The following is a 26,194-nucleotide window of genomic DNA, read 5'->3' as shown; positions in this document are numbered from 1 at the left end:
ATAAGACCTGCACATGCCTTTCAAGGAAATCAACCACCATGTCATGAGGACACTCATGATGCCTTCTGGAGAGTCCCCAGTAGAGAAGAACTAAAAACTCCTGCCAGCCTATCAACATGAGGATGCCAGTATCAGCTTGTTCATATTTGAGAGCGATCCTGTGGGAGTCGGTCCAGTTGTTAGGGGGAAAGGATGTCCTGAGCTAATTCCATGCAGGCTTTGTGGACTCCACCCCCACTCCAGACCAAACCCATCAAGACATTGGGAAAGACAATCCCGTCACCACCAAAGGGAAGGTGGCTGGGCCCTGAGGGTGGAGTTAAGCAGCCAGGTTTGGTATAAAAACCAAACACGTGGGCCTTGGGGTTGCTCGCGCTCTCTCTCACTCGCCTCCTGGCTTTATGGCTCTTGGCTCGCGGCCAGCTCTCAGAGAGCCATTTGGGATTCCAGATCGGAGGATCCGGTAGGATGCTTTTAAAACTTTGTCTCCCGCTTTTCTCCCTGAGTTGTACATTTCCTCATTTGCCCTTTCCTTGTAAATAAACCTTTTATTAACCTTTCGGGTGTGCCTGCAGTAGAGTATTGATAAGTCCTTCTAAGCGCGCAGGTGAGGACCCACAGCCAGGCACCCCATTTTGTATCAGGGCTGCCCTGTAACACTATCAGGTTTTCAGATGACTTCAGCAGTGCCCAACATCTGATGACAAGCTCACAACCCCCCTGGGCCAAAACATCCCAGTAAGCCACTAGGGATTTCCTGACCAAAATCACCCACAAGCCAAAAAGCAATGTGAAAGAATATATATTTATTACAGATTTAAGTCAATAGGTTTGGGTAAGTAATTTGTTATACAGCAAGAGATAACTAGTAGAGCTACGAGCATGAAAACTAAAACAGTTGCAAATATGAAAAGATCTGGTGTACTGTGGAAATGGTGACATCAGAGACCACAACCAGAAATTCAAAGTTTAGAGGAGTTCTGAAAACGCCAAGGTCTGCGTGAGAGTGGGCGAGGACGCCATCTGGTGGAGAAAGGCGTGCCTAGACATTTCCTTCTTGCCCGAGGTCACCTGTTTTCCCAGCTTGTTTTAACTAGCTAGAGTTTCCCTTAGTATTTCTCCAAGTGAGGTTCATGAGTAAATTACGTGAGCCATACACATCCTCCCTTATAGATGCAAAGACTAACCTTTGAAAAATGTCAAGTTAAGGTATTAATTATCCTCTTTTACTATCGTAGGTTCTCCCTTAGTCTCTTCCACCCAGCTGCTATCCAGGGGAAAACATCAGTGCCACCAAAATTTGAGGCAAAAGTGAAGACTCAGAATGCTGGGAAAGGAAGTAGGAGAACATGATTATAGAAAATCAGTCAGAGGCCAGGAAGAAGACCCAGCTGCCCATTTTCTAATTGCCAGGAAAGGTCTTAGTTCACACTTGTTGGCCATGACTGTTGTCCTTTTCTGGTCTTTAGAACCTTCTGGTATCCTCCAACATCCCTTGTCTCCCCCCCCAGGCTGCTAAAAAATGCCCCTCAATTCTTTAGCTGTTAGAAGAGAGAGCCAGTGCAACTACTAGTCACAGGTAGCCTGAGCCAGTGGTCCATGCAGACTCAAGGAGGAGGGATTGCAAAACAAACAAACAAACAAACAAACAAAACACCTCTGAAATTTACCTTTGGAGGAAATTACTGATGGTGGAATTTTGGGAAGTTTCCATTTCTCCTAGATTTACCACAAAGGAGGAGAGACAGGCCAGCAGACAAACTTGGTCCAGCCACAAAGCCAGGCCTAGTCCTCTAATAAGTTAGGGGGGATTTCTGAAATATAACTTAGTGGAGTGTGTGAGTGTGTGATTTGGATCTGTCCACACTCAGGCTGTTTGGAGGGAAAAGTGATTACTTCCAGCTGGGGCAGTCCCGGAATGGATACAGACATCTGACTCCTGCTTAGAGGAATGGGTTGGTTTTGGACTGAAGCAAAAGTTGGGGAAGGACATGCCTCCTCCAGCTCACAGCACAAGCAATGTAAGGAGATCAGAATGCAAGGGTCATTTGAAGGTAACAATGGAGAGGTTCAGCTGGGTGAAGGGTCTGCCGAAGGGGAGTAATGGGGGAGCCTGGAGGAGGCCAGTAAATGCAGATTCAGGTGGTATGGTTGGGGCCTGGGGGTCAGATGACATGAGGTTCACATTCCAACTCCCAGCTGTCTATTGGCCCAGTGATTTGATGAAGTGCCTCAACGTGTCTCAAATTCCTCATCTATAACATAACCCTAACCCTAATAGGGTTGTTGGAGAACATCATACAGCGAGCGGCTAACAAGATATTTCCCAGAGAGAGCTAATCCAGTGCTGGGCGCCTGTGAGTCCTCGGAGCATGCAAGACGGTGAGAAGTGAACTGAGTGGGGGAGGCTGGCACAGGACTTGGCACACAGCAGGTACTCAGGAAACACTGAAACTGCGTTCTCTGCTGGGCACCTGGCATGCAGGATACGCTCTGTCTCTCGTGGGCTCACGAGGCGGGTATGTAAGAGCCAACATTGGGGTTGCCACGTGAACTCTTCAGCTTTCCTTTCAGGGCGAGGCGGGGGCAGCTCGGTGCAAGGGCCCCGAGGGCTCGCTCCCAGGGGTCGGCAGCTCTCGTGCGGGGCACAGAGCAGAGTTTCAGGCGGGCAGAGGCGAGAAAGGCGCAGGCGCTGTGCAGACCCGGGCGCTCACCTGTGCTGGAGGGGGCGGAGCTAAACCCTGGCGTGGGGCCGGGGGCGGGGCGGGCGCGATGACGTCAAGGGCACGTCGCCGCAGAGCAACTCGCGTCCCGGAAGCGGCGGCCGGGAGGCGTAGGAGGTGCCCGGACCTGGGTCTTCGCGGCCGCCCGGGAAAAGGGCGCGTAGTCGGGGTGGGACGGGCCTGAGAAAACGCTCCGGGGCCCAGTAGCCCCACCCGTGCCCCCTGGCCGGCCCCCCCAGCCCAGCGACCGGGTAGGTGAGGTGCCGCCCCCTCCCCACCCCCGAGCCCCCGCCGGAGCGGAGCGGGCGCCTGGACGCCGCGCGGGCCGCCACCTGCTGACCCGCGGTCCTGGGCGTGCCCTTCCCGGGTCGGCCGCGGGCCCGCGTCGGGCTTCCTGGACTGCGGAGGTGGTGATGCGGGCCGCTGCGGGCGCTGGCCTCCCGCACCCCTTCCTGGGCTCCTAGGTGCGCCCGCCCTGGTGCCTTCTGCCCTCGCCGCGCCCGCCGGGCTTGGGGCCCCCGTGGCCCTTTGTCACACGCCCCCGCCGCTCCCTGCCTTGCGCGCAGCCGGTGCCTGCGTCCGGCTTGTGTGGCTGTGTGCCGGGCTCCGTCCCCCACTTTCTGCTTAGCGTTTGCTTGGGAAAGCGGGCGAGCGTTCCCGTGACTCCCCGCTCCATGGAGGGGAGTTGGGAAAGGAACAGTTTTGGAAGGTGGTGACTGCCCTTTGGGTGTAAGGACGGGAAAGGATGTAAAGGGCAGTGATGGTCCAGGAAGAGGTTGGGAACAGGTGGGGCAAAGCACCGGGGTCCCGAGGAGGGCAGGTCTCCCGCTGCAAGTATTTATTAGCGGGCCTGCCCATCGTACACAAAAACTCTACGGTGAAGGAAGCTGTACACAGGTGGATGGGGCAGTCTTTGATCTTGGGCTGCTCAAAGGGAGAGGGTCAGACCAGCCAGGAAATAGGGAGTTTTACTTTGGTGCAATAAATGTTGTTAGGATGGGTGAATCCGTCTTCCTTTGGGAGCATTGAGGAGGGGCTCCTAGTCTGTAGGGAGGGGGGCGGGGGGTGTTGGCTAAGCCCTCTCAGAACAAGGGAGTGATATTTAAGCTGATACCTGAAGGTAAAGAGTGGGAGAAAAACATTCCAGGACATCATTTTCCCTGAGACCCCATGCTGCCTTTCCTCAGCAGCCACATATGCTTGGTCTTTATGGTTATACTGTTGATGGGTCTGTGGGGAAAGGACTATTAGATGGAGGATCAGAAGAGCAGCATTTTATATCTGGTCAATTTACTTCACCTTATGGACATCATTTTCCTCCGGTGTGAAATAGGCAGTCCACCTATAATCCTACCACCTCCTAGGTTTGTTAGAGCCATCACTTGAAATAATGCAAGCAGAAGTGTGTTGGGGATTGAAAATCCAATACAAATGTCAGCAATTATGGTTACAGGATGCAGACATCAGAGCGTGAGGGGAGTGCACCAGAGGTGAACCCCAGTGTGGTGCCTGAGGCTCCGCCAGACTCTCTGCCTGTCCCCACCAAGTCTCCAGCGGCATTTGATCTTTTCAACTTGGTTCTGTCCTACAAGAGGCTGGAGATCTACTTGGAACCCCTGAAGGACGCAGGTGATGGTGTCCGGTACTTGCTCAGGTACAGATTTTATAGGGTTGCTCTAACCTGCTGGGCCTTCTGCCTTCCTGCTCCATAGCTGTGCTGCTCATTTAGGCATTGGCTGGCTGTCCTTTTGCCCTCGTGAAGAGTGGTTCTGTGATGTTCAGTGGCCCCACCCTGTGTCTCAGGCCCAGCCAAGGAGTGGCAGGCACGGGAGCTCTCTGGCATTTACTGGGGTTTCTCTGTGGCTAATACCTTAGGATTGCTAGCTAGCCCCCAATATTGGGCCTTCTATTTCGTAGCGCAGGATTTTTTTTTCTTCCAATACTGGCATATTAATATTAAAAATTCAGGTATAGTTTTGAACGTAAGTTAAGGAAATATAAATACCTATGAACAAGTAATTACCATTTCCCCTAATTTATGATTATGGAGATCACATTTTTTTGTTTTTACCATTTTGATTTTCTTCCTCTGTGATATTTTCTCCTTTCAGCTCGCTTATGTTAAAGTGTTTTCAGATATATGCCATTTCACTCTCTAAATACTTCAATTTGTTTCTAAATAGTGACTTTTAAAAAAAGAAAGTAACATCATATGTCACAAAACTAACAATGATTCCTCGATATCATTTTATACCCAGTTCACATTTAGATTTCGTCAGTAGTCTGAAGAATGTTTGTTTTGACCAGTTCCAGTCAAGGGCTGCACAGCTGCATGTGGCTATGGTGCCCTTAAGTCTTTTGTAATCAAAACGGCCTCCTCTTTGATTTCCTGTCTTACTGAATAGACTCAGATGACTGTCCTGGAGAATTTCTCATTTAGATTTGTCGGGTTGTTTCCTCATGGTGCAAAGTGGGAGTTAGATTTATAGGTTGGATTAGATTTAAATTAATCTTTTTTAGATTCAAGTTTTTATTTTTTAAGGATTATTTATGCATACAAGAACTGGGGTATAGGCCAGAGGTGCGGGGAGGGGGTGAGAGGATCCACCAGAAACAGAGTGGGGAACAGAACAGGCGGATTGACTGAAATACACTGCTGAGGGGAGCAGCGGGTGAGACAGGAGAGGTCTGCCGTGCTATGTGGGTAGCTCCCTGGCCGGGGATCAAACTCGTACTGCAGTGGCTGTGGATAGCTTCATAGGTTGTGTCTTAACCCCTTGCATCACCAGGAAGGCCCTTTAGGTTCAAGTTAAAGCTTTTTTCTCCCCTTCGGCAAAGGCTACATGCTCCTAATACCGTGTAGTGTTAGGAGTCCTAATGCTAATGCAGCATTTCAGCCCTGAGCCTGTGAGTGTACCTATCAGGGTCTGTGAGTCTCCTTGAAACTGTATGTAAAATGGCGTGCTCACACATGTGTGCATTTTGGGGGAGAAACTTCTAGTTTCCATTAGATTTGCATAAAGACCTTCAGCCCTCTAAGATGCCAGAGAGGCAACAGGGTTAATGAATACTGAATATTCATTCTCAGTAGTGGAAGTAGTGGAAGGGGGTGTTTGTTTTTAACTGTTTGACCAAGGCCCTAAATTTTTCTTATTCACTTTGGAACTCCTTTAATATATGACCTTATCTGTTGAGATGAGCAATGCAGGTGTGTGTGTGTGTTTTGCCCTTTTGTGGTGGAGCACAAAAGTTAAATATATCCTGCCCTTCTTTTCTGCCACTGTTCTATTAGTCTTCTTGGCACTAATGTGTTAGGGTTTTTCCATTTTATGAAATTAGAAATCCGGGGATGTGGTGGAATTGATTAAAGCTGGAGGGAGGAGGAACATTGGGCCCTAAAAGCCATCAGGAGCTTGTGGTCTCCATGCTACTGGGACAAGGAGCATTGGTCTGTGAAAGTGGCTGTCAGATTAGTTTGTGCTTTTGATTGTTCTTTTCTTAGTAAAGAGGATTTGACTTTGAAGAAGGATCCTAATCTTGTGCTTCAGCTGTAAGATTTTTTTTTTTTTTTAAATGTTTTTTTTTTTATATATATATTTTTTAAGATTAATTTTTATTTATTTATTTATTTATACAAGCACTGGGTACAGTCAGAAGCGCGGGAGGGCGAGAGAATTCACCAGAGCCAGAGCGGGGAGCAGAGCAGGCAGAAGGACCGAAGTACACTGCTGAGGGGAGCAGCGGGCGGCAGGAGAGGTCTGCGCGCCATGTGGGACCCTCCTCCTGTGGCCGGGGAGCAGCCGGGGATGGAACCAGCGCCGCAGAGGCCGCGGGCAGCTTCGCAACCCAGCGCTCAACCGCTGCGCCAGCGGGGAGGCCCCTTCAGCTGTAAGATTTGAAGCCTAGAGCTGCAGTAGATTTTTAAGACTCTACTCTTTCGGGGTCAAGTCCTCCAGCAGGTGGATCTCCTACAATGAAAATGTCAGGAAAGACATCAGAATAGAAGAGGCTTCGAAATAGAAGCAACTTCAGTGACTGTGTGATGTTTTAATTTTTGAAAAGGGGTTGACTTTAGACCTGACTTTTAATTTACTTTTACCCTATAGCTGTTGCTAGATGGTCCTTAGGGTGGTACAGGTGGACTGTGTTGAATTTTAAGACCTCTAGTCCTATCTATCTCAAAGACAGAGAGGTCACTTCATTCCCTTACTCATAACTTTTATTAAAAAATAAAAGTACATTCATTTGTTATCCTCATTTATTTACTGTGAAATAGCCCAATTGGAGCAAAAGAAAATATACCTAAGTTCTGAATACATTGCTTGCGAGCAACTTACCTGTTTATTCTTCTGTTTCTTGCTCCTCAGATGGCTCCTCAGTGAGTTCATTATTATTCTGCCTCCCTTTTTCCCTCTGAAGTGTCCTTTATCAGTGACTAAGCCAGTTGTGTTTCTTGTCTTCAGCAATCCAATTCTTCCTTCTTTGAGGGCTTCTGCTTTGCTGTTTGGTGGTGGTGGAGCCTGGGTCTGTGTGTTTCCATCTGTTCCAGTTCACTCAGGGTGTGCTTGCTGAGAGAATGCTACACCCTGGCTTGTCTTCATTTTTGTAATATATGAAAATACACTATTATTTTTCCCTGTTTTGAATAAATACATATTTTAAAAAGCTCTCAAACTCTGAAAATTAAATAAGACAAAGTCATAAATGGGATGAAAGAAATCCTTTACATTTTGTCTTCTCAATTATTGTCTTCGATCAGTCTTCACTATGAATATATGTCCTTGTGAAATTATAAATTAGAATAAAGGAAAATTTTAAAGAAGAATGTGATTGTCACCTCTTAAAGAAAACAGAAACTTAACAAAACAGAATTAACTGTTTTGCCCTTTTGTGGTGGGCATATATTTATTTCATATGCATTATGAATTCCACCTCCTTTCCTCTAGAGACCGTTCTACAGGTCTTTTAGTTCTGAGGAGATACCTTCTCTCACCCCAGGGCCTAATATGTGACAGTAACTCTTTTCCCAGTCACCTGTCTGAGTTAGAGACCCACTTTTCATGTCCTCTTGACCTGCCAGGCCCCCTCCTCTCGCTCCTGGTTTTGATGACCCACCTGTGCCGGCCCCGGCCCTCCCGGCTCCAGCCGCTGTCCTCAGTGACCCGGACTATCTGTGTTTCAGGTGGCAGATGCCTTTGTGTTCCCTGCTGACCTGCCTGGGCCTCAACATCTTGTTCCTCACTTTGAATGAGGGTAAGAACTGCTTCCAGGGCCCAGGGGCATTTGTGAATGAACTGGGGAGGGATTCTAGAACTTCCTGGCCTGGCATTGGTCTCCCTCTGCCTGCTAGGTGTCAGAACACAGCCTCCGGAGCTAGAATCCTGACTGGGCTCTGGTGTGACCATAGGCAAGTTCTTTAACTTGTCCCCAGGCCCAGTTTTCCTCTTCTCTAAAGGGAGGATAATAACAGTGCTTTCTGCAGAGAGTAGTTGGGAGGATGAGATAACCCATGTGTAGCACAGCTCAGTGCCTGACACAGTAAGTTGCACTACATTACAGCAATTGTTATTGTTTCCTTCTTGACTGCTGACACATTGACTCTTCCATTTTGGGTTCCAAGCTGATTCTGGGGTCATTTAAGGTCATGACATGGGGTGAGGGTACCCGGAAGAGGAGCTGCTAAGGGTTTTTTTCCACATCTGATTTTTTTTTAAAAAAAGATTTATTTATTTATGCATACAAGAACTGGGGTACAGGTCAGAGGTGTGGAGGATGAGAAGATCCCCCAGAGACAGAGTGGGGAACGGAACAGGCAGATTGACTGAAGTATACTGCTGAGGGGAGCAGTGGGCGAGTCAGGAGAGGTCTTCTGCGCCATGTGGGTAGCTCCCTGGCCGGGGATTGAACTTGTGCTGCAGTGGCTGTGGCCAGCTTCATAGGTTTCATCTTAACCCCTTGCGCCACCAGAGAGGCCCCCACATCTGATTTATTTTCTCTGGCTCAACAAGTGACCCTGGTGGAGATTGCTGCACATCACCAGCAGTGAGGGATCTGTGGTGTGAAGCCTTTGAGGTAGATGTGTGGGCAGACTGTAGCTGCAGGGGTCCTGGGAAGAGTTGTCTCCTGTGGACCTTTTATGACAACATATGCTGTCACCAGGCCCTTTCCCTGGTTGGAACTAGATGGTTGCAGAAAAAGCCAAACTTCTTAGGGGAAATGAGTGAAGGGCGTGGGTGAGTTCTGAGGAGCTCAGTCTTTTATTCCCGTGTTCATGCTCCTCTTGGACGCACCTGTCTCAAGTGTCTCCTTTGTTTTCCATGCCTATAGGGACTTGGGGTTGAAAATAAGCACAGGTTGTATAAGACCTCATCTTCTGTTTCTTAGTAGGGCTCTTCACTTGATTGAAACTCGGATTTCTTTCTGAGGCTATTTGATTTTTCTATATATATTTTCAAAGTCAATTGATTCAGATGACAGATATTTCACAGGCATTTACTATGTGCCAGGGCTCTGTTAGCTTGCTTCAGGGTACCATGTTCCATGGGAGAAGTTCTTTGGAATTTTCTCTTAGTCTCATCATTTCTCAGTTCACAGTGGTCAGCCCCAGGCACTCAGAGATAAGACACAGCTCCCAGCAGCCAGAGTCTAGGCATGAACCACCTACTGTGTGCTGACATAAGTTTTATAATATAAAAAAATGGGTGACCACCAAATGGACAGAGTCCCTGCCCTCATGAGGCTACATCCTTGGAAGAGACAATGACCAGTACCTATAATCTGTCATGTGGTGATAAGTTCTCTGAGGAAAATGAAGCTGGAGATTGAGGGAGGTACTGCTTCAGACAGGGGATCGGGGAAGGCCTTTGGGCAGTGCCCTGGAGGAGGTGAGGGAGTGAGCACGTGGACATTCTGGCGGGCGCAGCCTCCAGTCCTGCTCCCTGTTTACCTGCAGTGTTGTTGATTCCATAGGGGCATGGTACTCACTGGGTGCCCTAGTGATCTCAGTGCCCGCGCTGCTGGGCTATCTTCAAGAGGTTTGTCGGGCCCGGTTGCCCGAAGCTGAGCTGATGCGGAGGAAGTATCACAGCGTGAGGCAGGAGGATTTACAGAGAGTTCGCCTGTCCCGTCCGGAAGCTGTGGCTGAAGTGAAGAGCTTGTGAGTATGGAAGGGTCAGGGGTGGGAGGGGGGCAGGGGTGGAGTGGGTGGGGGTTGTGGGGGGCGGCGGGGGTCGTGGGTCTTGGGTCTTGGGGGGGGCGCAGTGTCAGTTATAGTAGTCACGTGGTTGAGCCATGCTCTGTGCCTGGCACTGTGGCAGGCATATCACAGAAGTTATTTCCCTTCATCTTTTTAACTGTTCTGGGAGGTAGCTACTATTACTGTCTTCCATTTGTGGATGAGGAAAAAGGCTTACTCACCTTGAAAGTGACCGAACTGGGAAGAGAATCCGGATCTGACTGATTTCACAGCTTGTGTTCCTCCCACTAGAGAGACAGTTTAAGGCCTTGACTAAGTACCTGCATGTGTGAGCCACAGCCTGAGTTCAAATTCAGGCTCTTGCATTTACTTGTGCTGTGACATTGGGCAAGCTGCTCTGTTTCCTTGTGCCCCAGCTTCCTCATCTGTTAAACGGGGTAGTGATAGATAGGCTCATGCATTAGAAGACTGTGAAGGTCAAAGGAGTTTCTGGAACCCAGGAAGTGTCAGTTAACACTAGTTATCATCACTACACAGTGAAGAAACTTCCTAAGTGTTACAGATCTGGTACTTTTGGGGAAGCACCTCTGCACTGTTGAATAATAATAACTGTAACAGCTTCAGTGGCAGCTGGCATTTATTGAGCTCTTCTGGGACTGGCCTCTCTTGACATACAGAATAGCTGAGCTTCAAAAAGAGAGTAATAAACAATTGGAGGCCTGGGTCCTGGCCTAGAAATTCTGTGTCAGTTATCTGAGTGAGGCCTGGGTGTTGTGTGTGTGTGTGTGTGTGTGTGTGTGTGTGTGTTTTATAAAACCTTTTTACTTTGAAATGACTTTAAGCTTAGGGCCTCCCCTGGTGGCGCAGCGGTTGAGTGCTGGGCTGCGAGGCTGCCCACAGCCTCTGCAGTGCCGGTTCGTTCCCCTGCTGCCAGTGAGGGTCCTGCAAAAAAAAAAAAAGAAAAAAAGAAATGACTTTAAGCTTAGAGAAGAGTTCCAAGACTGATACAAAGAACTCCCATATACCCTTTCCCCAGTTATTACATTTTGCCATGCTGGCTTCATCTATCTCTTTATACATACATTTTTTTTTTTCCTTCCTGAGCCATTTGAAAGTAAGTTGCAAACATCCTGCCTCTTTACCCCAAATACTTCAGTGTGTATTTCCTAAGAACAAGGACATTTTTTTTTTGTAGTCACAGTCCTGAAATCAGAGTGAGGGAATTTAACACTGACAGCATGAACTGAATACTGTCAGTCTGATACTCAATTCCCAATCAAACCTCAGTGGTTATTTTAATAAGGTCTTTTTATATCAATTTCCCCTGAAGCTGGAGCCAGCCAGAATCATACGTTACATCTCATTTTTATTTTTCTTTATTCTGCTGTGACCTGGAGTAGTTCCCCCATCTTTGTTTCTTATGACCTAACATTTTTGAGTAGAACAAGCTTGTTGATTTATCTTCAATTTGTGGATTGATTAGATGCATTTTTGATAGGAATATGACAAGATGAATGTGAACACCCATTGATTATTAGTGCTATTATTTTGTCATATCAAGATGCCTACGATATCATTGTGTCTTGTTATGGACACACTAACTGAGGTCATTTAGTTCAAGTTTTTCCACTGTACCCTCTGGGGTTAATAATTTGCGGGGTGGGTACTTTGAGACTATGTAAATATCTTGTTCCTTACCATACATTCACCCAGTGCATTTAAATCCTTGGAGGAGCCTTCCCTTCATCAATTTGTTTCAATGATGGCTGGAAAGGTTATTTTCTTTTTTTTCTTTTTTTAGATTTATTTACTTATTTATATGAGCACTGGGTACAGTCAGAGGTGCGGGAGGGTGCAAGAATTCACCAGAGCCAGAGCAGGGAGCAGAACAGGCAGACTGACGAAGTACACTGCTGAGGGGAGCAGCAGGCGCAGCAGGAGAGGTCTGTGCGCCATGTGGGCCCCTCGCCCGGTGGCCAGAGATCGAACCAGCGTTGCAGAGGCTGCGGGCAGCTTCGCAATCCAGTGCTCAACTGCTGCACCACCAGGGAGGCCCAAGGTTATTTTCTAGTTGGCATTATTAACTGGCATTCCATTGTAAGGAAGAACTTTTCCTTCTTGTTATCAAATGAACTCAGATTTTTAGTTTAATTCAGTGGCTTTTATTTTTTTAAATTTTTTAAAAAAGATTTATTTATTTATACAAGCACTTGGTACAGTCAGAAGCACAGGAGGGTGAGAGAATTCACCATAGCCAGAGCGGGGAACAGAACAGGCAGACCAACGAAGTACACTGCTGCGGGGAGCAGCAGACGTGCAGGAGAGGTCTGCGCGCCATGTGGGACCCTCTCTGGCGGCCGGGGATCCAACTGGTGCTGCAGAGGCTGTGGGCAGCTTCGCAGCCTAGCGCTCAACTGCTGCATCATCAGGGAGGCCCTAATTCAGTGGGTTTTATGCTCATTCACAGCTTAATGATATTTTGGTCAATGAAGGACCACCTATGGCAGTGGTGCCAGTAGGCTGGACCACACAGCCCAGGTGTGTAATGGCCATGCCCTCTGCATGTGTGTAAGTTCTTTCTGACATTCACCTAATTAAATAGCCAAAGGAGGCATTTCCCAGAGCATATCCCTGCTGTTAAGTGAAATGTGACTGTCCTCCATTGCTGCCGTTATTTATTTGATCTCATGTTGTTCTAGATTCTGACTAGTCGGAGAAGCTCTGTTGAAATGGCTCCTGTGTTCTTGTATGTCCCCATCAGTTTTGAGTGTTTTCTTACTTTATGGAACAATGGGGCGTTCACATTCATCTTATGGTTACCCTGCCCTAATGTCAACCATTTTTTCAAGGGCCCTTCAGAAACTAAGATCTGGGTACAGATCTTGTGCTCATTGCTTCTAGGGGTGCATCCATTAAAAACAAAAACAAAAGCCTCTCCAAGTGAGTCTGTCTTACACCCCAAGTGGAGACACGTTGATCTACATCCTGCCATGTATCTTCACAGACACACTGACACAGTGTCTGTGAGGTGGGTACCCTCCTCATTTTATAGATGAGGAAACTGCAGCTCTGGAAAAGTTCAGTAGCCAGCCCACCACTGTCAACAGCTAGGAAGAGACCAAAGCAGGAAGCTTGGTCCATTTTCCACCTCAGTAGGCATCCCAAATGGGGACTGGAATGTGAAAAATTTCTTCCAAGCTCTCTGATGTGACCCCTTTGTGGATTTGAAGAGATTGGCCACCCCTAGCCAGTTGGGCCTGCAAAGTCCTAGGCTCTGCTGCCCCAGAGCTCTGTCAGGTGCTGGATGGTAGGGCATGTGGCTCACCGAAGTCCCTCGTTTGCAGCCTGATCCAGCTAGAGGCCTTCCTGAGCCGCCTCTGTGGCACCTGCGAAGCTGCCTACCGTGTGCTGCACTGGGAGAACCCCGTTGTGTCCTCACAGTGAGTGGCCCCTCCGCTCCCACCCCTGCTGCGCTGGAGGAATTAGTCGCTGAGACCCCACTAGGCTAGCTGTCTTGACAGGGCCCTGCCCCACTACCTCAGGGAAGAGAAGCTCCAAGGCTCTTGTGTGCAGTTACACAGACTTAGGGGCTCGAGTGCCCTGCTTTTATGGGCTTAGATGCCTTCTTTTATGTATGGTAAAATTTTAATAATAGCAAAATAACTCACTATGTATTCTCCCCCGCTGGTATAGCAGCTGATCTCATGTTGAAATGGCCTTCTAGAGTTTTGTCATATGCACGTACAGTTGACCCTGGTACAGCAGACATTTGTACTGCATGGAGCCACCCATACTTGGGTTGTTTTCAATAAGCACAGCTGGCCTCTGCATCCATGGGTTTCACATTCCCGCATCAGCAGGTGTTAGGCGATGGGATCCGCAGATGCAGAACCCACGGATGAGGAGGCCACCTGGGGGGAACTTCTGCCTCTGTGGAGTTTGGTATCTGAGGAGGGGTGTGATGTGACTCTGGTTACGTTTTGGGGAAATCAAAAGTTATGTGTAGATATTTGACTGTTTGGGGATGGGTGTCCTTATCCCTGCAGTGTTCAAGGGTCCAGTGTACTTTGTAGATAGATAGCCTCATGGTGTATGTGAGATTTTTCTCTTTCTCCCTTATATCATAAATAGGTTTCTTTGTTGCTACATACCTTTTGGGATTATTTGTAGTATCAGGTTAATATAGCTAGTGAATGTAATGTAATACATGGACTCACTCTCCTAATACATTTAGTCAGTTTCTACCTTTTAATAGTAACCCTGTAGTGAACATTTTAATGGGTTTAGCTTTTCATCTTTTGAAGTTTTTTTCTTAGAATAAATTCTGAAAACTACTGGATTAAATGGCACGAGTGTCTTTGGGGTTTTATTTATGAATAATAATGAGGACTAGTATTTAGTCAGTCTTCCACCTTGTGCCAGGCACCGTGCTAGACACTTTCCATGAATGAGCTCCATCTTTGTAGTTAACCCTGAGGTAGGCAGGCACTACGTTAGTCCCCATTTCACACATGAAGGAAGTAATGCTCAAGAACCAAGGGACTTGTCTGAGGTCACACAGCGAGAAGTGGCAGAGCTGGATTCAAATCCAAGTCTCTCTTATTCTGGACTTCAGGATCCAGAGCCCGCAGAGTGCTGGGTGGGCTCTCGTGCAGCCTTGCCGTGGCAGCCCTACCAGTGCAGGCTGTCAGCCACTGGCTTGTTGGTAGTCCTTCCTCGTTGCTTCAGTTTCCACATGTTTGATGAGCACATCTGGGCTGCTTACTAACTGCCCAGAGCTGTTTCTTCCCCAGACTGTTATGTGGGTGTGCTCCAAGTAGGCTTCCTTCTGATCTTACGAACTACTGAGCTTGTGGTTCCTTTCTGTTGATCCAGGTTCTATGGGGCTCTTCTGGGCACGGTTTGCATGCTGTATCTGCTGCCGCTGTGCTGGGTCCTTGCCCTTTTAAACAGCACACTTTTTCTGGGGAACGTGGAGTTCTTCAGAGGTAAGCCCTGGGAGCTTGGCAGACATAGGGCCTGGGCCACACTGAGGGCTGGTGAGGCTCCCTGGTTTCTCTCTAGCAGATCATTTGTTTGCCTTCCAGCAGGGGGCAGCACCACACTAGGGTGGTGGTTGAGATACAGAGAGGCTGCTACCTAGGGGTCCCCCTCTCTTTACAAGGCAGGTGAATCGCTGCTTACATATTATGGTGGCCTCTGGGAGATGAGGGAGGGGTGTTTTCCCCGTGCTGCCACCACCCCCCGGGATGCAGCCACCTGGAGTTGCTGCCACATCTCTGTGTGATTCCAGAGTACTCCTCTGCCATCTGGCTTCTGAAACAGTGAGGCAGTCTGGCGAGGCCCTGAGTCACAGAGGCCTAGGTCTGTACATATGTTTGGGGTGATTGCTATATTTGCTTTCCTCCTTGTGGCTGGGAGGAAATTTATCAGGCACTTTCTGCATTTAATTTCTCTATAACAATCTCATGGGGTGGGCGGTAGTATCTGTGTTTTGTTTATGAGGCTTGGCTTAGGTGACTTGTTCAGAGTTGGGAGGGCAGCCCTTTCCTGTAGGAGAAAGTGGGGTGTTGGAGGAAGAGGCCAGCCAGCTGTAGCAGTCGTTTCTCCCAAGGCACCACTCATTCCATCCTGTTTCTATCCCCCGCCCTTTTCTTGTCCTGGCCAGTGGTGTCTGAGTACAGGGCTTCTCTGCAGCGACGGATGAACCCCAAGCAGGAACAGAGTGCCTTTGAGAGCCCACCCCTGCTGGAAGCGGGGGGGAAGGGCAATCTGTTCGAGTGCACGCCTGTGTCCACACCCACAGAGGTGAGTACCCCGGGCCATCAGGGCAGAGCTTGCTGCAGCCAGGCTGTGGAGCCTTCCTATTACTAACTTCATTCTATGCAGCTCCTGGGCAGGCCTCTGTTTAGTTCCTGCTTCTGCCCAGGCCTCTCTCCTTTGAAGTGCTTAGTAATAACTGCAATAGTAATAGCTATTCTATTTATTTTCTGCTTTATTGAGTGCTTACTTTGCTGTTCCAAGTGCTTTGTGGCTAGTAACCCCATGAGGTGTTGGTTATTTCTGAGAATGAGAACATTCTCACTTTCAGAGGCTGAGGCAGGGTGGCTGCCCAGAGTGGTGGGAACAGGACTCAGACCCACGCCCTGTGGTTCTGGGGCTCATACTCTCAATCACAGTGCTGCCAACCACGTTGGCCCATCTCCCCATCCTGTTGGGCTAGAGGGCCCTCTTCCCAGTAACTTCCTTCTTTTTTGCCTTCCTGCTGCTTTCTCTGGGTGAGGAATGGATGTTTGGGAAGCCTGGGTTTTGGCTCTGGGAGGTGGTTTATATGGCTTAGACCTTGGAGGAAGGGCTCATCTCTCTCTTTCTGTAATAGAGTCTCCCTTCCCAGGACCTCACGCCGGGTAGCGTGGAGGAGGCGGAGGAGGCTGAGCCTGATGAGGAGTTTAAAGATGCGATTGAGGTGGGTGGCCCTGGAGCCATGTGACTTCTCACATCCCAAGGCTGGGTTTTGGAAATTTTTTTTATCCAAATAGGAGTTGAAACTTGCCCTGAGCTAGAACCCACTGGTTGGAAGGGTGACATTGAACCTTCCCTTGTCCTGGGTGCCCAGGACGGGGATGACTCTGGAAGCCTCTGGGAAATGCCTGATGTAGCGAGGCAGGGGTGGGGTGCGGGAGTGGGGTTGGGGAGGGGGTTATTTACTGCCTTGACTAGAGTCACTGGGCTGAGTGCCTCTGATTTGGGGTAAGCACAGATTGGGGGAGGCACTGGGGGAGGCAAGGCCCTGGGCCTCTGACTGTTCTCTGCAAGATGTCCCTTTGAGGTGTAGGGAGGGGAGATTAGAAAAGCTGGATGCATGGCCAGGTGCTAAGTCAGAGAGAAAGCTAAAGTCTTCCTGAGTTTAGGACAGCAGTTCAGACTAGTAGATGGCAGAAATCTTTTATCTGGAGTGCAAGCATTTAAAGTTTTGATTTTTTTTTTTTTTTAGCTAATATTTAAAAATGGAGATTTCAGTGAAAACTTTTACAGATTTTCAGTGTCTGAAGAATCAAAATCAGAGTCCTGAGTCTACAGGGCTAGAGCTATAGCTCTGTAGTAACTGAGGAGTGATGGTCTCCTTCAGAGGTCACATAGCCCCCCCCCCGTCTCGTCCCTGGGTCCCAGCTCATTTATTGTCACATTTGCTTTCTTGTTTTTCTTAGAGTAGGAAATCATTTTTGTTTGTGTCTCTTCATAAAGTGGGAAATTAGGAATAAGAAATGGGGGTCATTGAACCTACATTTCCATCTAGCCCTCTGTACTAACGTCAGCCTCATCTATTTTTAACTGCTGTGTGATTTCTCTGGGACCTTAATATACGGTTGTAGACTCTGAACCTTGTAGACTCTGATGGTGGTAAGGAATATAATTGGGAGGGACTTTCAAGCATTTTTCTTTATAATCCACAGTAAGAAGCCCATTTTCCATCATGACTCAGTTTACATTTAAGTGTGGAAAAGAGAGAAAATTTGACTGTAGCAGAGGTTTCCTGAAAAATACATTGTAAGGAATATTTTCTGTCTTGGTTTGTTCTAGTCTATTAAAATAATGACCAGCAAATTAATTTCAGCCAGTTGAGAAGACGGTAGTATACAACCTCTCCCAGGGAGTCTCAAGCATAGTCAGTATCGGGGTCCTTTCACTGGGGCCTCTGTTAATGTCACCCCTGGGGATGACTCAAGAGTAGTACTTCTGTGACTCCCTTTTCTTGGGGATCCCCTTCTAGCAGCTTCCTCCTTCTTGCTATCTCTCTGTCTCCCCTATTTTCTCTCCTTCTCCCCCGCATCTTGGGAGGCAGGAGACCCACTTGGTGGTGCTGGTGAGTAGGAGCCTGGTGAGGTGGGCAGGGACTGGGTGGGGGAGGGTGGCTGAGCCAGCTGTCGCCTGTGGGGTCCGCTGTGCCGGGGCGCTTCTGCACGCAGGTCCCAGAGTCCTGCTAAGAGGTGGGCAGGACTAGAAGGAGCTGTTCCCACAGGATGACGACGAGTGTGCTCCGTGCCCAGCAGAGGATGAGCTGGCCCTGCAGGACAACGGCATCCTGAGCAAGAATGAGGTGCTGCGCAGCAAGGTGTCGCGGCTCACGGAGCGACTCCGCAAGCGCTACCCCACCAACAACTTCGGTACCAGCGGGGAGCAGAACAGTGTGGGGGGTGGGGTGCTGGTTTATGACAAGAGCATGGAGCAATGCTCTTTCTCTGGGGCCCTGGGCAGGGGCAGTGTGTAGTGGGCCTGATGAGGGAGCGGTGTGGCTTCCTTTTTGTGTCTCTGTCCTGATGGGGCTTAGCCTGTGGAAAGATGAGGCCATCAGTTCTGGAAACTTGCCACCACAGGACTGCAGGGAAGGTTTCATCCTGAGCCAGGCAGAACCTCGGAAGGTTGTGTTGCATTTGGTGCAAATCCCAGCTCTGCCTGGTGTCTTTCAGCAAATTACTCAACTGGCGCCTCAGTTTCCCTTTCTCACAGGGTGGTTATGTCAGTAGATGAGATAATATGTAGTGAATGCTAGCACGGTGCTGGCTGGTTTGTAGCAGGAACTTGGATGAGACTCACTGTTGATGTTGGAGGCCCTGACCCATCCCTCAGGTTTCTAGGAAACTCTCGATCTTTCCAATCCAGGTGGAAGCAAGTTGAAGCAAACAGTATCTTCTCAGGTGATAGAATCCTCAGTGTCCTTCTCTCCAGCCACGTTGATTGGTCAGTCCTAGTTTTATTGAGGGGTAGAAAGACACTCTGGAGAAGGGTGGATTTGCCTGTCACCAAAGCGAGAGCCAACGCAGGAAAGTTATGGCTGAAGCTTAGAATCACCCTAGGGTGGGTGACTCGGGAATTGCTGGGTGTCAGCTGACAGGGAGGAGGACTGGGTGGCTGTACTGTGTATTCTGGTGGGAGTGAGTTCTGGGTCCTGAGCCCTTCCTGGGAGAAGCTCCTGGGGATTATCCAGAGGAATTTGACCCAGGGCATCTAGAGGCCTGCTTTCCCGCCCCTGCGGCAACCACGGCAGCTGTTTTCTCGGGCACAGAGGCCCTGGCCATGCTGTTGCTTTTTGCATGTAAATTCAAGGTGCCTTCTGTTCTCTGGCTTCTGTGCAGCGCAGGGTTCTGTGTGCTTCCACCTCTGCTGGCTCATATAGTCCTGATGGTAGATGTGACAGGAGTAGGCAGGAGGTTCTTACGGACTTGGAAGCAGCTGGTTTCCAGAAGTCCCAGGTGACACTGCGCAGCATTGGTATTTCTGCTCTGGCAGACGATTCACCTGTATCTGAATATGAAGTAAAGGCCATTAGATGTTCTCATTTTACAGGTGTGTAACCTGAGGCCAAAGCATTTGCAGAAAGCCTTCAGTCAGTACATGGTTGAGCTTTGACTCAAACTCAGGACATCTGCTTAGGCTCCTGTGTTCTTCTAACCACCCACTTCCTCTGCCCGGGTGTGGGAGGTGCCCTGGATTTAAAGTCTGTCTATCATCTCTGTATTTTGTTTTTGATTCAGATAATCCCTGTCAGGATGGGTGAAGGCCTTTCAGGTTCCCCTGAGGAGGGCAAGGGCAGGAAATGCAGCTTTTTCTGAGCCCCTCTCAGCACCCTGTCCTTCAGGACTGCCTGCTGTCCCTCCCCTGAGGTGTTTTTGAGCTCTTTGCTGTGTTGCAGGTATAGCTCCCGCAGGCTGGGAGCGGGCAGTGGCACCTGTATATTCTTTTTGCCTTTTCTTTGCGGCAGCTGCCCGCTGGCTGACAACAGCATTTACCTGAAGCAACTTGGCTCCAGGTCTCTCCTTGCTCTGGCTGGTGCCTTCTTTCCTTGAACCTGAGAGTCTCCGTCAGCAGGAGCTGCAGGTGATTCTGACTGAACAGAGGAAGAGACCATAGGTCAGTGTTGCTTTGGGGCCTTGGTGTGAAGGCGAGACCTGGTGCTCTGTACCTGACCCACCGTGGTCCGGGAGGCACAGTGTTGCTGCTGCAGGCCGAGCTTTGCTCTGGCTAGATCACAGGAAGTCTTTGGGCCCCAGTTCTAGAAACCTCCTTTAGTAACCTTCTCCCTTCTCAAGCTTTTCCAAGACCCAATTTAGCTTCCTTTTGGGACCCTGCCTTTGGCAGCGTTCTCTGGGCCCCTTTAGGGAGTGCCCTTATGCCTTCTGTGGATCACTGCCTTTTCTCCCTGGCTCAGTGCCCCCTGCCTACGTGGCAGTTTCTGCCAGTCAGTATTGAATATGGTCAGTATTCCCGGGGCAGTCAGGGTTTGCTTTTGCTTCTGGGGCTTACTCTAGTTGTAAGGCCCACCGTGGCCTTTCCTTCCTCCGCATGTCTGTTTGCCTCCTTTCTTTTGATTCTCTTCTCACCTGTGTGCACCCCCCTCATCAGTCCATGTCCTTGTAGTCGTGTGTTCCATCTTTAGTTTTTCTGGGTATTGATGGGCACCACTTCTGTTAGGCCTGGCTGCCTTGACATTGCCTCTAAAAGAACAATTGGGGCCTCTGCTTCCCCATCCGTTCTCTCTTCTTACAGCTTCCTGCCTCCTTGCGGCCATTTCCTCAGCTGCTGTGGTCTCCGGCTCTCTCCTGCCCCACCCCACCTGCCATTTACAGTGCCTGTGTGTTTTGCCCTGCACATCTTGGAAGTTGCCTGGTTCTGAGCCTCTTAAATGACAGAGAGCAGGTGTCTGAGGTTTTAGGAGTCATTTCTGTTTTTACCTGTGGGCAGAGTACCTGTAAGGTGACACTTTGGAAGGGGTCATGTCAGGCAGGCTTCATTTGAGGTCGTTGGAGCTACTGCCATGGAGGGATGCCGTTGTCCACACCAGTGTGGTGTGGTCACGGAGTGGATGCTGCTGGATGCTCCTTGATTTCCGGAGCTGGACCCAAGGGTGGGGCCTTTGAGCCCTGGAGGGTGCAGGGACTGGCAGCTGCGTGTTGTCTGGAGGCTTGGCGTCCCAGTGGCGGTCAGTTTTCCCTGTTCGGTTTGAATTCCTCCTTTGACTGCAGATCTGGACTGTGCTCCCTTGCTCCCTTCTCATGCCCAGGGTGTCTGGGCTGGGTGGTGTCCTGAGTGTCCCCATTTAGGGGAGCCAGGTGCAGGAGGGAGTTGAGAGGCCAGGGCGGGTCAAGGCTAGCTGCTGCTTCTGTTCCTCAGGGAGCTGTACGGGCTGCTCGGCCACCTTCTCAGTGCTGAAGAAGAGGGTAAGTTTCCTTGATGGTGTGTTTTTGGGGACTTGTGACGAGATATAGCCAAGTTATCAACAAAGTCTGATTCCTCTGGCCACACTGGGGTTGGGTGCCGAGGTTTGCTCACAGGAGTGGGTGTCCCCCAGCCCCTGTGCTCACGCCTTTGCCAACCTTCTTGGGGCTGCCCCATTTGGTCTCACTCCTGCCCAGTTCCACAGTGATCCCAGTTTCCTGAGGTTCGATCAGCTGGTGGAAAGGAGGTGGGCGAGCAGGGGCTTCGGGTGCCTCGGGTGGAAGATGCATTGGATTTTGACTTTGGCTCTTGTCTGCAGCGGAGCTGCAGTAACTGTGGAAACAGCTTCTGCTCTCGGTGCTGCTCCTTCAAGGTGCCCAAGTCCTTCATGGGGGCCACAGGTGAGTGTGTGGGCACTGGGAGGGTTGGCAGGGTCCTGCCCCTTCTGAGGGGCTGCTGCATTGTGGGAAAGGAGCAGAGGGTCAGTGAGAGGTCAAGGGAACTTGGGAGTCTGGCCTGTAGTAACATCTCCACCCCCTTTATCAAATGAAACCCTGAAATATTTGATGCCTGCACAAGAACATATGTAATGTGACTGAATTGGGAAGCGTAACAGTGCATGCCTGTGACTTGCTGCTTTAAAGGTAGAAAATAGAACTTTAGTCACACCGCTGAGGCTTCCTGGTGCTTCTCCTGCCTTCCCTAGCAGAAGCACCTTCCTGAATTACATTCTTTCTCTCATTATCTCAGTAACACTTTTAACAAAATGAGAAAATAAATTTTTCCTTTTAGGAAAGATGTACATACTCACTGTAAACAAAACTGAGTATGCAGATGAGCAAAAGGAAGAAAGTCCTAATCTCAGAGAATTGTTCTGGATTGTCAGTGCCAGCTCACACACAGGAAAGTGCGTAGCACATTCTAAAAAAATTGGGTGCGTGTTTTTAAGTACTCCTTTGTAAAATGTATGTTTAGCTAGGTTGTTTTTTTTTTTTAAATCTTTCCAGTCATGCAAGTAACACATGTTTATTCAGATAGATTAGGAAATTGTTGTGCAGAGAAGGAAGAGAAAAATAATCCTGTGATCTTCCACCTGGGATAACCAGTTAAAACATTCTGGAAGTTTTTCTTTGGCATTTTATTTAAAAAACATTTTTAAAAGTTTCTATTGGTGCCAAAATACTTTCTAATGCTTGGGGCTCTGGGAGAGGCCTGCTATTGGCATAATGACCCCAAAGTCTCCAGTGCCCATGGAAAGAGCTGTACCATGAAAATGCAGGCTAGTGAACTCGGTCAGCAAGGGTGATCTGCATGGGGCTCTCAGGTAGGGAGAAGTTAGTTCTAGAGTTGGGGCCATGGGCCAAAGGACATGAGGAAGCGTCTAACCAAATTCTTCCTCCTTTTCAGCCCCGGAAGCCCAGAGGGAGACTGTGTTTGTGTGTGCCTCGTGTAACCAGACCTTGAGCAAATGAGAAGAAGGGCAAGGGTCCAAGCGGGCATCATCCCTGGGGCCAGCCTTGACCCCACTCTCCCCATCCCTAGCCCTGTGTGGCGTGTGCTGGGCGAGTGTGGCCCAAAGCTAGGTAGGCTTTCCCTTTCTGTCCTTGCTGTCTCCACCAGGTTCTGGAGCTGTGCTCCATTTCTGGGGAGGGCTGGTGATGGCTGCTGTTAAGCCCCAGAGGGGAGGGGAGCCCTGCAGGGCCTAGCATGGTTGCCTGCTCTGTCCTGAGCTGTTAATGAACCCAGGAATGTAAGCTAGAGGGCAGCAGTGAGCGAGGCTTGGTTGCCCCTGGGGCTTTTTGAGGATCAGGGCTTCTCTCCAGGCCTGGGAATTCTAGGAGACCAGAGTTTGGACACTGGGAAAAGAAATTCTTCCCCTGTTGGATAATGGATGGAGCACTTGCCCTCAGGAGAACCTGAAGAAGGGCTTAGGAGTGCCTCACCCCAACTCTGCTGTTGGAATGTCCCTCCAGGCATGAGGATCTCATTTCCCCACTAGAGGGTGTTGTCGGGGCCAATAAGACCAGGAGTGCTTCTAGAAACAGTTCTTTCCCAAGTTCCCCCAGAAGAGAGTATGTAGGGGAGGGCCTGGCAGAATCCCTCAGTGTTAAGCTCAGCAGAGCCTGGGGCTCCAGGGACTCCAGCAGCTTCAGTGACCTCGGCCACTCTGCCAGGAACTTGACTTGCTGCATCTCAGCCATGTACTGCCCGCTGTCCTCAGCTCCGCAGTAGAGGCCTCACACTTGGGTCTTCCTGTGCCCCCCATTCAGCCTCAGGCACCCCCTCCTCTGGCCCAGAGCTACATGTTTCCCCCTGCCCCTTCGCCCATGGAGACAGACCCGGTGAGCAGAGCAGCATTCCTGAAGCCCTGGACCCTTGGGCGCCTGGGAAATGTGGACTCTTGCGGGGCTGGGTTCTAGATTCCAGGGTTGCTCCCCAACAGCACAGTCTCAGTGTGGGTTATGGCCACTTGGGTTCCCCATCCTCTGTCCAGCAATTTCACATTCACTGTGGACAATTAGGGACTCAGGTCCCTCCCTAAGCCATGAGCAGGCTCAGGCACCTTTCCTGCCCTGGAGCTTCCCTGCCTTTTTGATGTATTTATTTATTTATTGCATGGTTCCTTGGAAAATGTGGCATAAGGAATGGGAGGAGGATGGAAGGCTTCTCCTACCCTAGGGTTCTTCCCTGGAGTCATGGCTGCCTGGGACCAGAACCCATAAGAGGAAGAGGTATTTCTGTATCCTGAGCGGGGGCCAGGAGGGGTGGGGACTCACCCTGGGCCAGCTTTCTTGCCAGGCCAACCAGTCTCGCTGGGGTGGGCAGCCAGGGGCTTGCCCCAAGCCAATGAGGTACATGTCCCAGGAGAACCAAGCAGGCCTTGGTGTTCCCCCTTCCTTAGGTCCCTTTGTCCTGTGAAGAGACGAGAGTTAAGTGTCTGTAGTTTACTTACACTGGAGAGGAGTGCAAAGGATTTCTGTGTGTTTGGAGAATTGTCAATAAAAAGGCCTCAAGCTGCTGTTTCTGTCCTGGTCCTTGCGTCCACCTGTTCCCAAGGCTGTGACATGGGAAGTAGAAGCATGAAAGGCTGGGGTGCAGGATGTTTCCTGGGGGCCAGCACAGAGGTAGTAAGTGTTCTACACACACATCTCGTATACTCCTCACAATGGCCCTAGGAGGCCAGCCCTGTTTTCCCCATTTTACAGGTCAGGAGACTGAAGCTCAGGGAATTTGTGCTGAAAGCTTTGGCCTGGCACTTTGCAGACCAGGGATGGAGGTGAACTGTGTCTCTCAGACTGTAGGCTTAGGGCCATAGAGGGATGGAGAGGCCTGTTCCATCATGCATGTACCACTCAACTACTGGGTGCCTGGTGGTGGAGAGGAACAGTAAGGTGCTGAGAGGAATGGAAAATAGGGCTTTGGAGCCAAAGGGGACAGCAGAGTTAGCGCCTGGTCCTGGGAAGAGGATGCTACCCCAGGCAGGTCTCAGGAAGGGGGGGCGAGTGTCACGGTGAGGTCAGTTGGAACATGCTCAAAGGTCATCCAGGCCAGCGCCTCACTGCAGAAGCCACACGATGGTCTCTTGAGGGTGCACTCTCCCCACAGCGTTAAGAGGGTGGAAGAAGGGACTCTCCTCACAGCAGGAGCAGCCAGCATTAGCCCAGGAGAGCCCTGGGGCAGTCATGGCAGGCACCTGCTGTGCCCACCCCACACTTGGCTCCATGAGCCATTATTGGCGCAGCCATACTGTAGTGAGTTGTGACAGTGGCGTCGCCCCCAAGCCTTTCTGAGCTGCTTTTCTCACCTGTAAAATGGGTGTGACAGGAACAGCTGCTTCACAGGGATGCTGAGAGGACTAAATGAGACGGTCCACATGAGGCACGGCACGCAGGAAATGCTAACTTGTGACTCTTATCCTCTCAATCTTCTGGAAAAGAACAAACAACTCTGCCCTGGATGCCTTAGAATGGTGACTTTTTTTTTTTTTTTTTTTAAACTAGAGCATAATCTAAGATTCTTATTCAGGAAAGAATCTGAGTGAAAGGCCAGCGTGTAGTTTGAAAAAGCATAGTCAAAATCATTTTACTTTGGGAAAATGCAAGCAATGTGTAATGGTACAGTGCCAGTAGCCTGTGGGGCTGGGTACCAGGGCGTGAGAAACAGTTTTTATCAAGTGGGGTCAGTGGCTTCACAGAAGGGAAGCTGGTGGGCCACCTCCGTGTACTCTGGAGGAGCATGTGAGGGCCTCGAGAGCTGGCCAGAGATGGACAACTTTCAAGTGCAGGCACCACCATGAAAACAGAGCTCAAGAGAGATTAACCAGGATAGGATTGTGCCTTACAGCTGGCGGGGGCAGAGAGCACCTGAATGGTAGGTAGGGGTGACCTGAAGGCAGACTGCCCTTTGTAGAATTGGGTGCCTGGTTTCAAAGAAGTTTGTTCTCAGGTATAGCTACCCAGGGCGGAGGGGATGGTAGCTAGGTTCTGCTGCCTTCCTGGCGTCTGTCAGGGCAGTTCTGGGGTACGTTGCCAGCACCCACAGCCTGGCTTGGGTTGAAGATTTGGTCATGATTTGGTAGTGGTGGGGAGAAGCCCCCAGAGAGCTCTAGCTGACCTTGAACTGATGGTGGTTCCTGAGGGCTTAAGGATTTGTGGTCCTTGACCACCTGGCTGTTGGAGGTGAAGCCAGATGAACCTCCATTTTTATCTCCGTGTCTCTATGGAGTGAGGCACTCCTTTGCAGGGCCCTGGCTCCAGCACCTGTCCTAGAGCTGGTAGCCTAAGATAGTGGTAATACCTACGTTTATGCAGCGCTTGTGCCAGGCGACATGGTGAGCACGTCTCATTTTATATCTCATGACAATTCCCGAAGCGAGGTTCTGTAATTAACCCCATTTAATTGATGAGCAAATGGAGGCCAATGGAAGTTAAGTGATCTGCCCAAGGTCACAGGGCTAGTGACCTGCCCAAGTCACAGGGCTAGTAACCTGTCCAAGGTCACAGGGCTAGTAAGCCGTGGAGCTGGATGGGAATTATACCACAGGTGCTCATACATGCCTTCT

General features: G+C 49.7%; 1 protein-coding gene across 7 annotated transcripts; it reads left to right on the top strand.

Moving 5' to 3' along the window:
* The first annotated feature begins 413 nt into the window (after positions 1–413).
* Positions 414–25,117, top strand: ZFYVE27 (zinc finger FYVE-type containing 27). 7 transcript variants are annotated; one of them, XM_037495861.2, is made up of 13 exons: positions 414–463; positions 2,282–2,382; positions 4,177–4,377; positions 7,906–7,976; positions 9,693–9,879; positions 13,263–13,358; positions 14,794–14,906; positions 15,587–15,726; positions 16,298–16,384; positions 17,939–18,083; positions 21,088–21,134; positions 21,452–21,533; positions 22,540–25,117. In XM_037495861.2, exons 3-13 carry the CDS (start codon positions 4,178–4,180, stop codon positions 22,602–22,604), a joined length of 1,233 nt encoding a protein of 410 aa, XP_037351758.1. In that variant the 5' UTR covers positions 414–463; positions 2,282–2,382; position 4,177; the 3' UTR covers positions 22,605–25,117. The 7 variants fall into 7 exon arrangements, with proteins under 7 accessions (XP_037351758.1, XP_037351760.1, XP_037351761.1 ...); XM_037495863.2 differs by lacking the exons at positions 414–463; positions 2,282–2,382 and adding an exon at positions 2,501–2,519; XM_037495864.2 differs by lacking the exons at positions 414–463; positions 2,282–2,382 and adding an exon at positions 2,834–2,974 and having other exon boundaries at positions 16,313–16,384.
* The last annotated feature ends 1,077 nt before the right edge of the window (positions 25,118–26,194 follow it).

This window comes from Talpa occidentalis, unplaced genomic scaffold, assembly GCF_014898055.3.
Source record: "Talpa occidentalis isolate TD23 unplaced genomic scaffold, MPIMG_talOcc4v2.1 talOcc4.8, whole genome shotgun sequence".
In the NCBI taxonomy this organism is placed as follows: Eukaryota; Metazoa; Chordata; class Mammalia; order Eulipotyphla; family Talpidae; genus Talpa; species Talpa occidentalis.
This window is presented reverse-complemented; position numbering and strand designations above follow the sequence as displayed.